Genomic DNA, 14,819 nt, shown 5'->3' with positions numbered 1-14,819 from the left:
TATATATATATATATATACGATCCGGGCACATTAGGCCTGACTGACTGCTACTTTTCAGGCATTTTCTCGGGCATTTCCTCTACACTGAAGCATCTGTACATGCGTATTACCAGACTCCTGCTCCATTCTCAAATAAAACGAGGAAGTGGCAGACGCAAAAGCCTGCCGGTATCAACCACATACCGTCCCATTCCGACGCGGATAGTCTCTTAATTGTCTCGCCTGGTCTCCGAGGCTAGACAAGCTGTTCTTCTAGAGACCACACCCATTGAATCAGTCTAAGAACTTAGAGTGGAATTCAGAGCCGTCACTCTCAATAGATCAATAGTATTCACGGACCAGAAAGCAGTCGGTTGGTTTTCATTAGCCACCACCCTTTGCTTTTCTGTCTCCATCTCGGCATCAACTATCCGCACGAAAGCAACGCATACGCCAAAATAAATATTTCTCTTCTAAGAGATAATACGATGGGTACTCCCAACGAGTACTAAGTTATGTTTCAAATAGGAATCCTTTCCAAGGGGTGAGATCACCATATTAAACGAAGAACCATTCCTGGATCCAGACACTGGAATTTTGGTGTATACGGTAGTTTCAAACTGATTAGTTGAATACGCAGTGCAACCGGTAATCCCGTCTGGAGTGGGTGTCTCAAAATCACAATACTGAAACAGAGTGCATCTGTAATATGGTCGCCGGTTAATGTGCCCAGATAATTACTATCAACCACTGGAAAGCCACATGGCAAAATTTTGACAAAAACCGTGAAACAGAAGAGCCGCAAAGAAAATCGCCGTTTGAGAACTTCATAAGCACTCTACGTTCCAACCCCCACCCAAGTGATGGCATCATCAGCGCATGTCAAAATCACCCTTTCATTTGGAAAGGCTCCTTCTTGAGGCGAAAATATTCTCGGCCGGTTGTTGGACCCACAGATAATCAAGGGGAATTCTGAGTCCAACGAAGATCTTTCTACAACTAAGGGTTCGTATTTTCTATAACTAAACACAAACATTTAATAGATATCTCCTTCTGGCTTTACGCCCTTTGGAAGCCACCCGTTTAAAATGCAGGGCCACATAGCTATCTGTGGTTTTGGACGAGATGTCCAAAGGCCGCTTCATTGCGATCCACTTTACATTTTTGCTAATGAAATATGCACATACATTGCGACGGTTCGCTGAACAATAAAATCTTCATCATACTTGGGCACATTCCTTCCACTTATGAATGCCCTTATGAATGCCTCTCCTATGGGAAGGACGATTTCCGTCACCAGCAGTTGGACAACGAAAACCTCACACTCGACTGTGTCTTCGTGCGGATTCCTTGTTTCAGAATAGGCATTACTGGTATCCATCCAAATGGACGCACGTTATTGACAACCTAACCAATACTTAGCGTGGTAGTTGTGAATATGAGATTACAACCTAATAAAGGAAAACCTTCAGTCTTGATGGTCAGGCCACCGTACTCTCGGAAGCACTTCTCTCACTGAGTAGTCTTTCTAACTTTTTTGTAATGCACTACTCAAAAGGTCGTCGAAAACTTCAAAAACTATAAATACTGAATTAGTTCGCAAATGAGGGTATATTCGCTCGTCTTTCTAACCTAATTTGACTAAATTGGGGACCGAGCAGTTTACGGATATTTTTTAATCATTCTTCCTGATGGACAGCGATACTGTATCCCATCTTTTGACTGCATTAACCTAACCCCGCACCGCAGCTCTACTACTCTCCATCAAATTATATTTTTGGTAAATTTTACGCTAATTTCCTCAGCCACCTCATCTCGGAAATACCTGTTGATTTCACCTAATTCCATCACTCGCCTTCGTTTCATGGACATTGCTTTGTTTCGTATATCAAGTCCCCATCTTTCTCACCCGAAAAAAGGCACTTTAAAATTCTTGGGCTGTCGTGGTACAGGTCTCAAGTTGAATGAAAGTAAATATAAATATCTTTAGATGTCAGGACATGGTGTGGTAATCAGTACGCGTGATTTTTTACATTCCTTGAGACACCGTCACGTGAGGTCGACTACTTTTCAGATTTCCGCATTCCAATTGAGTCCACTTTTGGTCAATCAGAGCGCGCCTTGATGTTGGGCCATCAGATGACCCGGTCTTCTGGTCATTCGCGTGATGTTTAGGAGTCTTGGACGTAGCGGTACCTAACCGCGAGCGTGAAAGCGGTTTTGGTGCGGGATGTCGCCTAACAATCTGAGGATCCGGATTTTTTTCCCCCTATTCTAACACATAAACGCCTACAATATTATCCGCGCAAACCGGCCTGATGCTTTCGCAGTGGTGATGATGCATCGCTTCTCATATAGCTCTTCAGATCATGTGAAAATAGGTAGCACAAGCAGTCATTAGCAGTGCCGTAGCATGCCCCTTCACTACAGACATTCCAACAAGCAAAAAAAACTCGGTTTTTTAACCTGTCCTTTTTCTCTCTCTGTCCAGCGAACTACGTGAAATCTTCACTACACTACGCTGTCTGTTCGAGCAAACACTGGGTCCCCAAATCGCGATCCAGTTGGTCTCCAGTTGTTTATTTCTCCGATTCATTTGTCCAGCCATACACGGTCCTGTACTGTTTGGGCTTACTCCTTCAATCCCCGAATCAGCCAGGGTATCCCGAAACCTCACTCTCTTAGCAAAGGTATTGCAAAATCTGGCCAATATGGTCCCTTTTGAAGAGAAGGAGATTCACATGAAGATTTTCAACCCGTTCATGGAGAAAGAAATCCCCGTCATGCGAAAATTTTTGGAATCTATTTCCTCGGCAGACCTAGATGACGATGAGTCCTCATACAGTGACTGTCATCACTACATTGACTTAGGCTACGAGTTTGCCAAGCTGTCATCGGTTTTATCGAGATACGTAAAGGAAGAGGTGGTAAGCTTTCCCGTTTTACACCACAAGATGTTTCAAATTCATTATTACCTATTATCCTATCCACTGTTCCGATATATCCATATATCCTTGTCATTAGTGGCCATTTTTAACCTCAAGGGTTTCTTGAACCTAAATTTTATTCTTGATGCCAGCTGAAGGATCAAGCCAGACAATAAAGTATGCAGGTGTTGCACGTTACAATTACTCATCTTCCGTTACTCCGTGTCGGAGAACGAATTTGGATGGGCTTCCCTGGCTTCCAATAAATGATGTTAATAACCGGATCCGCAAATTCTACCTATAAGGCATCGATACTGTATCCCATCTTTTGACTGCATTAACCTAACCCCGCACCGCAGCTCTACTACTCTCCATCAAATTATATTTTTGGTAAATTTTACGCTAATTTCCTCAGCCACCTCATCTCGGAAATACCTGTTGATTTCACCTAATTCCATCACTCGCCTTCGTTTCATGGACATTGCTTTGTTTCGTATATCAAGTCCCCATCTTTCTCACCCGAAAAAAGGCACTTTAAAATTCTTGGGCTGTCGTGGTACAGGTCTCAAGTTGAATGAAAGTAAATATAAATATCTTTAGATGTCAGGACATGGTGTGGTAATCAGTACGCGTGATTTTTTACATTCCTTGAGACACCGTCACGTGAGGTCGACTACTTTTCAGATTTCCGCATTCCAATTGAGTCCACTTTTGGTCAATCAGAGCGCGCCTTGATGTTGGGCCATCAGATGACCCGGTCTTCTGGTCATTCGCGTGATGTTTAGGAGTCTTGGACGTAGCGGTACCTAACCGCGAGCGTGAAAGCGGTTTTGGTGCGGGATGTCGCCTAACAATCTGAGGATCCGGATTTTTTTCCCCCTATTCTAACACATAAACGCCTACAATATTATCCGCGCAAACCGGCCTGATGCTTTCGCAGTGGTGATGATGCATCGCTTCTCATATAGCTCTTCAGATCATGTGAAAATAGGTAGCACAAGCAGTCATTAGCAGTGCCGTAGCATGCCCCTTCACTACAGACATTCCAACAAGCAAAAAAAACTCGGTTTTTTAACCTGTCCTTTTTCTCTCTCTGTCCAGCGAACTACGTGAAATCTTCACTACACTACGCTGTCTGTTCGAGCAAACACTGGGTCCCCAAATCGCGATCCAGTTGGTCTCCAGTTGTTTATTTCTCCGATTCATTTGTCCAGCCATACACGGTCCTGTACTGTTTGGGCTTACTCCTTCAATCCCCGAATCAGCCAGGGTATCCCGAAACCTCACTCTCTTAGCAAAGGTATTGCAAAATCTGGCCAATATGGTCCCTTTTGAAGAGAAGGAGATTCACATGAAGATTTTCAACCCGTTCATGGAGAAAGAAATCCCCGTCATGCGAAAATTTTTGGAATCTATTTCCTCGGCAGACCTAGATGACGATGAGTCCTCATACAGTGACTGTCATCACTACATTGACTTAGGCTACGAGTTTGCCAAGCTGTCATCGGTTTTATCGAGATACGTAAAGGAAGAGGTGGTAAGCTTTCCCGTTTTACACCACAAGATGTTTCAAATTCATTATTACCTATTATCCTATCCACTGTTCCGATATATCCATATATCCTTGTCATTAGTGGCCATTTTTAACCTCAAGGGTTTCTTGCACCTAAATTTTGTTCTTGATCCCAGCTGAAGGATCAAGCCAGACAATAAAGTATGCAGGTGTTGCACGTTACAATTACTCATCTTCCGTTACTCCGTGTCGGAGAACGAATTTGGATGGGCTTCCCTGGCTTCCAATAAATGATGTTAATAACCGGATCCGCAAATTCTACCTATAAGGCATCTTATGGTAACAAAGATGATAAGGAAGGCAAAAGTCGAAACGTCCCACTAATCACCAGGACCCTAACGACCCTCTAGCAAGTGTGAAACCCGCTAGAACTTCTCCCAAGAGCCAGAGAAGAAGAACTGAAGTTTCGTTTCTGCATGACTCTTTCTGGAACAATAGTACCGTTTATCCGGACGGTATCCAGTTTGAAAGTGTCCACGTCGGTTTCGAATCCGAGTGACTAGAACAGCTGTCTAATATTGTCTTAACTAATCAGCCACATATTTGCATACTGTCGCCCACTGACTCATCATACAACTTCACACCAACTGGAATTATATTTTACGATCTGGGACCTTATAGTTGTAGCACGTCGAACAGCAGACACAAAACCAATTCAGTTAGACACCAGCGTCTGTATAAATAGGGGAAAATTACAAACTATTTTCTCCCCCTTGTAGATTTGTTTTCAAAGATAGAAAGTGCTGGTACTTAGATTGGTATCAGAGGAGTCAGTAGCATGATGTCCCTATTTTATCCAAGTAATCTGCACTGCCTGCGATCGAACCATTCGTATCCCATACAGGGAACTCATTTTATATGATGTTTACCTCATTTGGTCAACTAAATGTCGGAATAAATAGAAATAATAATATTTGTGATAATCTCATAGCATAGCTTTTGCTCAGATTAGATATTCCAGCACCAAAGCACTATAGACATGCTTGTATTTCTTACCGAAGTTGCTAGGTACAATGAGGATGCTCTTCACAAGGGTCAGTAGGTTGCAGAAGGCCCTAAAGACCTTCATTTCTACATCGCTCTTTTCCTACTAGGAAGGTTGCGTTTGGGATTTCTCCGAGTGAATTCTCCTGTAGCTTTTCTGTACAATTATACTGGTGAGTGCTAGAGAGACTGTCTCTTCATATTCAAAGTTTAATCCTAACTAGCTTGATATATATATATATATATATATATATATATATATGCACCTTCAGGACCACATGTATCTGAAATTCCCACCGGATCACCCGTTTTATAAGCAGAGAGAAAGATTACTACGTCTTCACAAATATTTCTTTACGGTTAAATGTCCCTTTATCTCTTCATCTTCACCCATAGGTTCCTCCGTTTCATGATCCGTAACTAAAACTTCATGGAAATTTTTCTACTGCCTCGCTGATTCCTCACAAGACCAGGAGATTCACTTCATATGATACTCGTCCAAGCTGCGAAGGTTGCACAGTCATTGACACTTCAGATTTATATTAGCTGGTACGGTATCATGAAACGCACTGGCTGGCACACTTTGGCGACCTGCGGGATATATTGTTGTCTAGTATAACATATAGGCTTACTGGACAACCAAACATTACCACAAGTTTCGATGGCCCAATCAAATATCGTGAATCAGGTGACTCCGTTCACACACCCACAATGAGGGTAGTTGTTTGGGTCCACCGCCTTTACGACCGTAGGTAAGCCAAGTCGGCAAGCGGTAGTCGAGATTTATCCCAACCGGTATTTGGAGATATGTTTGACTTGAAACAAATCAGTCAGTATAGCGGTTAGCCGACGAAGCAGGGTTAGATTTGTCAGTTTCCTAGTGCCAGAGTGGTGAAAATATTTCCTACTCAGTTCATTGATTCAGTGTGAGCCATCGAATGCGAATCCCAGCTATCAGACCTCCAAAGCATTTATCATGTTTTCCGTGCTGGAAGTGGTAGGTGAGCTTGATTGTGAATTGCAAAGCCCAGGTACCACAAGCGCCTGCGTTGACATAGAGCTCTGGGATAACAGATTTCGATAGCTGCAAACAGCTTGAGTCCAAAGGGATAGTCTGACCCATGAGTTGTTGACACCGGCCCTGACGATCGACACAACTCAGTGAAAGTGATAGTGAGTATCGAAGTAATACACTACTCATAGGGTTGCTGAAAGCTCTCCGACTGCCCACGACCGGTTTCTTGGGACTCATCAGGTAGACGCAGTCGTCGAGTTTCTGTCAACCCTACGTTCTACTTGATCCCAAATCGCACGAAATTACAAAACAATGCTAAATTCCGAAAGTTCGCAGTTGCTTGTGCACGATTTCTACAAGATAACAGACTGATAATAATTGACTGCGGAAGAAAGTCTACCCATTGGGAAAGGCTAAAAGCATAACTTTCAACCCATGGCCTATGCTCACAGGGATTATTGTATGATAAATCACTCAAATTCCTTTACTTTACTCATATAAGGATCATACCACATTCCCACAAAATTCTCTATAGTTGAATAAAGTTTTCGTTGAAATAAACCGCGTAGCTAATGGGTGGTAATATATCTTTTGGTTGTTCTATCGGTAAATAGCATGCCCCGCAAAATCGTTATCATTAGGAAGAAAAACGCAACCTAGCCAAGGTCGTGAAATGCAGATAATATTACAAAAAAAATTTGCAAACTGTATAGCTAAGCAAACTGTCTAGGTCAATGTGCGGCCGGGAAAATCTGGCCCACTGGATACGGAAGGCACTAGGTTAGGACTGTGTCAATTATTCTTTTCTGACTTTTAACAGAAAGCGCATGTGTGTCGTTTTACCTACCGTTCTTTGAACCATCCGGTGGTTAATAACACGGTAGTATTGATGAATTCTGCAAAACTTGTCGTGGTTTATTTGCCCTTGTCTTGTTGTTCTAGGTTCCGGATGAACTGTCCAGATTGCCAGATATACTAAAGTTCATACACGAACATACTAACGACACCGTGTTATCTTCCTGGACTCCCGATATGGTCTCCTGCCGCCGATTTACAAACTATGTTGATGCACCTAGTCAAGAACAACCACTGTCCCAATTCCGAAGAAAGTTCACTAGTACCGACAGTATACTCACAAATCCACACCTGAGCAATTTTGACGCTAAAGAGTTTCTACAGTCCGGATCAGTGGTAAGTTAACCCTAAGTCACGAGCGGACAAAATCGTTGAATATCTCCAGGTTATCATCAGGAAAGTGATTTGTATATTTGTCAAAATATGGTGTAGGATGTAGGTATGCGAACACATTCTTCCCAGTCAAGGTGAATGAAGAACAGTTCCGCAATTTTAAGAGCTTCCACTATTGGACGAAGCACTACAAGAACTTCTGCTTATCTGATGAATTCCAAGAAGGATGAATCCATGCTGCCGAACAGTTTTCATCAATGTTTTGAGGAGCACAGTCCGTCAAGAAAACTTTTGCAAACCTTTAATCTGGTTGGGTACAACACCCAGTTGTGATGCTGGTGGCCGTCTCATCCAATCTTCGCCTCCAGTTCCGCTAACCACAGGAGGCTGCCGCGATACATCTGCGCACATGGCATAAAACTACGAGCACTTTATACTGAATAGGAGAACAGGAATAGCGTTTGTCTTGGGGACAAAGAAGCTTGAACAACGAAAGGTCATTTTATTCAAATAACATGAGAAACACTTTATGAAGAAGGCGAACTGGTGATTGATCATGTGGCTGTTGATCTGTCCGGTGAGCTTGGCATTTGATTTGCAGACGTTCCGTCACCGTTCGGGGAGACTTCACCAGCGCGCAGTTTGGTGGGTGAGCGGTCGTTCGTAGAGACACTCATTAGCTGTTAACTACTGAAAAACTGAGGTCGCACAGAGAAAGCTGGTGATATCATTTGACCCTAGGACAAACATGCTTGTGAATTCTACAGGTTAGTATCCAGCCTCATTGGTGAGCCGCACCATATGTTCTGCTATGTACCTATCAACACAATAGAACCTAATCGTTTATCTTCCATAGGTGGTGACTTCGGGCAGTTAGCTTGTCTAAAGTCATGACTGAATGCAGCAAAAACGACTTCGATCTTAGTTGCATTCACCTAAAAGGTTTAGCGCATTAAATCGAGTGCTTATCCTGTCATCTGTGATACACCACGGGCTGCTTTTGGTTGGGTAGTTGTTTTACAGATGGCATTCTGTGGTGTAAACAATGAGATAGATGTTTTAGAAAGGGAAAGATTTGTCTTCTAGTCACGTATGGTTCACTTTGACGAAGTACCACCCTGACAATAATAGAGTGACGAAGAGGAGACGTTTCTAAAACCCACTGCGTGAACTTAAGTTCACATACTGCAAACGAAAATATTGTGTCCTCGAGTCCGTATCCAAGATGTTTTAATGTCCTGTCTCCTCTGTGTCAACCCGGAAACAAAGTCCTTTAACTATTCAGGCGACATCAGCATCTGAGCAACCGTTAAAGTCATGCGAAAGACTCAGCAAGGGCGCTGACAAGTACCAACTGTTGATCCACTGAGCAAGTGTAGGGAGGATCGGTGCGTTATTTTGGTAAACATGTGAGAAATGAAGAAAAGTCCGCTGCAACTCACTTGTTATTGTGCCCTCTAAACGAAACCTTACGGCTCCCTTTTAATCGCTTTTCGTTTGCACTATTTGTATTCGAAGTCAAGAATATATCGCAGTGCGATTCTTTTTTTGTAACTGCCTACTGCATTTAGTCGAAAAATTCATAGTACGTAGATCCTGGTGCATTCTTCAATCCATGTTTGCCTCAAAGTTTTCTTTTGGATGATTCCGAATAGCAAACTTTCACAGTGAGATAATATCCTATTACTAATATCTTGCTTGAAGAACCCCCGTGAAGATACACCTGAAATAGCTCCACATTATTGTTTTGTGCTACCAGGTGCTACACCTGGTAAAAGGGGTTCAACAAAGCTGTTGCATTGTGATCAGTGACGTTGAGTGTTAAAACTTTGAGGATTTCGAACTGAATTGGACTGGGACTGATTGTTCTTAATCGATGCATCTGACTTTAGTAGGGTTCCTATACGTCGTTAAACGCCGCACAACTGCTCCATAAGATGTAATTGTGTTAGAGCGACTCACATTCACTTTCAGCTGCCTGTCAGCAGCTTTCTATGTTCGTGAAAATGAATATCAGTAAACGAAAGAATTCTCCAAAAGAGCTTCCATTTGGGAGCAAGCAGGATGTTTCTACGCACCGGGACATAAAATAGAATATACTGTACCGGATCGCGTACCTCGAAGGAAACTAAACCTATGGGCCGTGTTGTATGTGTAGCGACAGGGAATGCCTCTATTTGTTCCACAATTCTAAAAATTGATAGCCCAAGGCTTTAACCCATTTTTATACAGGGAACGGAGGCAATTTTATTTAAATGTATCCTGACGGTTTCGCATTTCCGCCTCTACGTTCCACCCTCACTCCTGCTGTTAGCAGTCGTTCAATCCAGAATCGAGCAACATCCCTGCGGAGGACACAGAATCAGTGCTATTCAGCAACGAACCGTCGGTTCCACCCAGCCCACACTTGACCAACGATGCTATATCAACTGATATAATCCAGCAATACACTCAAATACAGAATGCAAACAGTTTCCTCTACACCTGGCCTGAAGTGGTTGATTCACTAGCGGAACAGTCAGGTTCGAAAGTTGAGACAATGGAACAACTGATTTCTCAATACAAAGAACAACTCCGTCAGCTAAACGCGTGTATTGAACAAGTGGAAAATATAAGCCTGACAACGAAACCTGTGAATGTCAAAAAGATCTTCCAAGGTGAAGGATTTGCACTTCCATCCTCTCTAGGTACCGTGCCAGAAACGAGGGCATGTATTGGAGTTAAAAATGGGAGTAGAGATCATGAATTCCCGTGGTCACCGATTAATCGCTGCGGCCAGGACGGTGTGGCAATTACTAATGAAGGAAGTGATTATGAATATGGTGATGATGAAAAGGAAGTTGGTCATGGTCACTGCCGAAGTGAACCTGTGAGGTTCTGTTCAAGCGACCGCGAGGTAGAAAGACAGAAGGTCTTGGCCGAATCTCCTAGCTTAGATCAGCTGTCCGATCGGTGAGTTAACCTAGCGTGCGTTTTTGAAGTACGTCATTACTTTATGCGGAACCCCTCCAAAAGTTTGCGTTTTTTTACTCCATGCTATCCCATTGGAAATTATTACTCATATCAAATTAAGTCAATCTAATAAGGATTTAATGGTTTCAACAGTGTACTGTCATTTTGATTGGCCGGAGTCCTGAACAGCCTCGGACATACAACCTCAAACCCAATTGCCTTTAGGATCCAATCAGTATATCCTATACTGGAATATCCTATACTGGCCTTCAAGTAAAAAGCAGACCCAACGCATAAAATCGCTTAGATGGCGTTTCGTGCTTGCACTACTGTCGTTTGAACGGTCGTCCTGTTGCCTGGGACAATTATTCTTTTGAGCCCACACCAAAGGGGGCTCTGATGGCAGTGGACTCGAGCTTTGCTTTAATTAAAGTTCATCAGCCGTTCTATGGTTTGAAGTCCGGACATCCGATAGGCGATGTGAGCATTAACCCTCCTCCATCATCCACGCTACACGCATCTAACTTTTCACGTCACACCGATATGGTAGGCCTCTTCGGCGGCTTAAACGACGACGCACTAACTGCACTGACTGTATCGGTCGACTGACTTGCCTGTCATGACTCCCCAGCCAGATGATGTCACGGACGGTCAAAAGTTTTTGACTGGTTGTGGATTGTTGCGGAATCTGTGGGATTCTCCGTATTACGGCTAGGCATCAGCCTACTGCACAACAGGACAATCATGTGAAACAGGGCCGTGCGATTACGCCAACACGTCTGAATCACGTCCGATTTCACCATGTGCCGGAGAAGGGTCAAAAAGGACACACGCCCACCCCATGGCCAAGGCACCCCGCACAGACGGCCATCTATGATTAACTGAGACAAAAGGAACAACCACCCGAGAACCGGTGTGGGCGTACAGGAGACACACTGGTTGGTTGACAGCGGATCGATCATCAAATACGGTCACAAATGAATCATAGAAATGGAAAACTGTAATTGCATTAATACGCAGTTTTTCGGGCCGCCTTCTTATCTCCTGACTATAACCCAGTAGCATCAGGGAAGGTGAAGGGATGCGACACTCCGCATGGATTTATTCTTCTGTTGTGCTTCTCTGTAAACCACAGTACTGTCCCTCTTGTGGTCTGGAGAACTTCGAACAAAGAATGGAGAGTATAATGGCCCTGTGCTCCGAATGCTGAGCCCAGTCACATAATCGTATAAGAACGGAATCAATTACGTGACGATTCGTCTGATGGAGTTATTGCTGCATTATCTATAAAAAAAAAGTTGGTGAATAGCACCTCGTCATCACTGGCTAGTGGCAGAAGTTCATGAAGCTCACTTACTAACAGGTTGAATGCAATAAACTGAACGAGTTAGCCGAATCAGACAAAGTTGGTTCACTTCTGATGATAATATGCAGCTTTCTGCGTTCAGAACTACTGACGGAAAAACTACCATACCGATGTTTTATGAGTTTATACGTTGTGTTGTCTACGGGAAATTTATATTAACATGTTTCATTTTCTTCCTTGAGGATGGCAACTGTAAACCTAGTGTGTTCTTATTCGAACGGAAGCATCTGGATATTGTGTCTGGATGATTCTCCGGTTCAGCTGCATCAGTTTCGGTGCATTATCTGCGGCGCCAGGAGAACTTGGTCCAAAAAGGTCATGGGGAGACATTAGTTCATTTCTGGAATTGGTGTGATGGTCAGTTTGCTGGATATATCTGTCGACCACCGCAGTGCGCCGACAGATACTATATAGTAGTGAACATTACTATGACGCCATTCTAACTGTAGTGATTGCTAATTGACTAAATAAGCGTAACACATTAATCCCTTAGGTGGCAACATGCCGACAACTAGGCTAGTCTATACTCAGCCAACCTTTTACACGATGGATATCTGCAATAAACTGGTTTGCCTCTTTTATTTCTTCCTATGGCGCAGGCTGCAAGAACTGAGACACCTGCTAAAGCACGAAAGACATGAACTGGCCCAAGTAGTCGCCGAGAAAACCATGGCCATAAAGGAACAAGAACAATCGATCGAAAGAATGGTATCGGAATTGGACCAGCTAAGGCGACATCCGACACCTGGTGTTGGGCCACTGCATCCCGTAAATTCATCTGCTAGATTGTCCACACCCGGAACGATAAGTCCATCGTCTTCGTTTTCCTCCGGATGCTTTGCGTCCACCCAGTCGGATGATCTGTCTGGCAACCCGAACGAAAGACGACCGTCCGAATCAAACGCATTCTGGTACCAAAAATCTGAGTGTTCGGTTCGAAAACATCATATACAGTACACGGGGAACAAACTGCGATCACAGAGTTTTCATTCCCACTCCTCATCAAACCGAATTAAACTGAATGGTGGCTCAGAAGTGCTAGGAACAACACAGACGGGGCCAAATCTGCTGGATCTGAGTCGTGCCAGTGAAGGCACAGGTATCCCTCTTGGCGATCTCATCATATCTAAACACTCTATTCCAGTTAAAAGAAGAACTTCTGAAACAAAATTAATGCGCAATTAGAACTCTGTCCATTAATTTGCGGCTTTAATTTGCTTTTTTTTCTATATGACAGAACAGCATCGCTTCATCGCATCGCCATTGAAAACACCGCGTGAACTATCATTTATTTGTCTTTCTTTTCACCCTCTGTTTTGCTGTCCATTATGTACAGCCCCCAACACCAAGCTTTGTATATTTAAACCCTCTTTCAAGCGGAACAACAGTTCAAACTGTCATGTTTGTGTTCGTAAAAATCCCGCTTGACCCTCCCGCAAGCCGTCTAGTGCTTACTGTGTTTGAATGCAACACCCCTCAGTTCATGTATATACCTACATATTTTCCATTTTTATGCTTATGGCAAAAGAATGACATAATATTACGACCAGATTTTGTTGGGAAACCATAATAGGAAATCCATTTTTGGTTGAAGTGTACATCAAATTAAGCAACCTATTTCGGACGCCAATGCTGCCCTGATGTGGGTCCCTCAACATTGATCAAGAACATTTTGGAATACGTAATTTGATGATAAAGTTTACTCAGGTGGATATATTTAAGCCGGTAGGATACTTGGGTTACTGAACAAACGTGCATGTTCTGTATGATGTGTTATCAATGTAAGAGACCACGGAACTTCTAACTCTGTTGTGTAATAACTGAGAACACTAAAGGGTAGCGAGCAGCCAGCACATGGGAATCGAACTGCCAGCCGGCCATTTCAAGCTCGAGATTCACCGGGCAACTTGCTATCTTTTACCTAAATCACTCCCAAGTTAGGCTGACCATATCTCTAATAGTGCCCCCATGATGCAAAAGAAAATTGCACTTCAGGTTTTTGAGTTTTACATCAGTGTTGTTTAGGTATTCTCCCTGCAATTCTAGCCCGACTGTTCTGGTCAGCCAAGACGAATGCAGGATTCAGTGTAATCGAGGTATCTGCCCAAGTTGGCAGGCTTAGCGTATCTGAGACTCAAGTAAGAAGTCGACATGGATTGGACTCGTTACGTGCGGACAGTGGCGAACGATTGCTTCAGCTGTGTGCTGATCGCAGGCTGTTTTTATGCAGTACTAACTTTCGAAATAGCCCAAGTAGTCTGGTCACATGGTGTCCTCCAAAGGCATACCGACCACAAACTCAAATCAATAACCTTGCCACTAGCTAACCGTGGTGCGGTCAATAACTGGCTGCCGATCGTTTTTGAAATACATTTGTGGATTCTGACCACGCTTCTCCTTATGATTTCCTGGGCCCAGTAAGGTGCAAACAAATCGCTTTGCAACTAAGAGACTGGCAGATCCGGATATTAGACGAAATTACCAGAATCGTCTCCTAGAGTCACTTCCGAATGCTCCACCATCAGATGTGAACGCATACTGGGCCAAGATTGCCACCTATTTGCATAGCGCAAGGAATTTTGCATGTGGCACGGCCCAACCAGGACCAAGCCAGCACTGGATATCAGAGCGAACCATGAATATCGTGCGCCGTTTTCGTTAACATACTTGTGAGCGCCTGGGTTTGTGGGGAGCTCTTCAAAAGCTTTTCCACAAGCAGTGTTGTTCAACAAGGATTCCAATCACTCCTCTTTTAATTCTGTTGCTGACGAAGTGATGAGGGGAACACTGGAAAGCCTCAGAAACTCCGGTGTTTGGATCCATGTGAATAATTG

The 14,819-nt window shown here is 43.5% G+C and overlaps 1 protein-coding gene across 1 annotated transcript in view; it reads left to right on the top strand.

The window, feature by feature from the left end:
* The window catches only part of T265_04004 (hypothetical protein), a gene marked incomplete at both ends in the record, with an annotated part of 104,323 nt that extends 90,804 nt beyond the window's left edge, over positions 1 to 13,519 (top strand). The window contains 5 exons of the mRNA XM_009168622.1: positions 2,472 to 2,907; positions 4,208 to 4,444; positions 7,422 to 7,670; positions 9,982 to 10,619; positions 12,585 to 13,519. Of these exons, the coding sequence (XP_009166886.1) occupies positions 2,472 to 2,907; positions 4,208 to 4,444; positions 7,422 to 7,670; positions 9,982 to 10,619; positions 12,585 to 13,170 (2,146 nt within the window). The remainder of the gene's footprint in view (positions 1 to 2,471; positions 2,908 to 4,207; positions 4,445 to 7,421; positions 7,671 to 9,981; positions 10,620 to 12,584) is intronic.
* Between the last annotated feature and the right edge of the window lie 1,300 nt (positions 13,520 to 14,819).

Source organism: Opisthorchis viverrini (genome assembly GCF_000715545.1).
Source record: "Opisthorchis viverrini unplaced genomic scaffold opera_v5_62, whole genome shotgun sequence".
NCBI lineage: Eukaryota > Metazoa > Platyhelminthes > Trematoda > Opisthorchiida > Opisthorchiidae > Opisthorchis > Opisthorchis viverrini.
The sequence above is the reverse complement of the archived record's forward strand: the minus strand, read 5'-3'. Positions and strand labels throughout refer to the sequence as shown.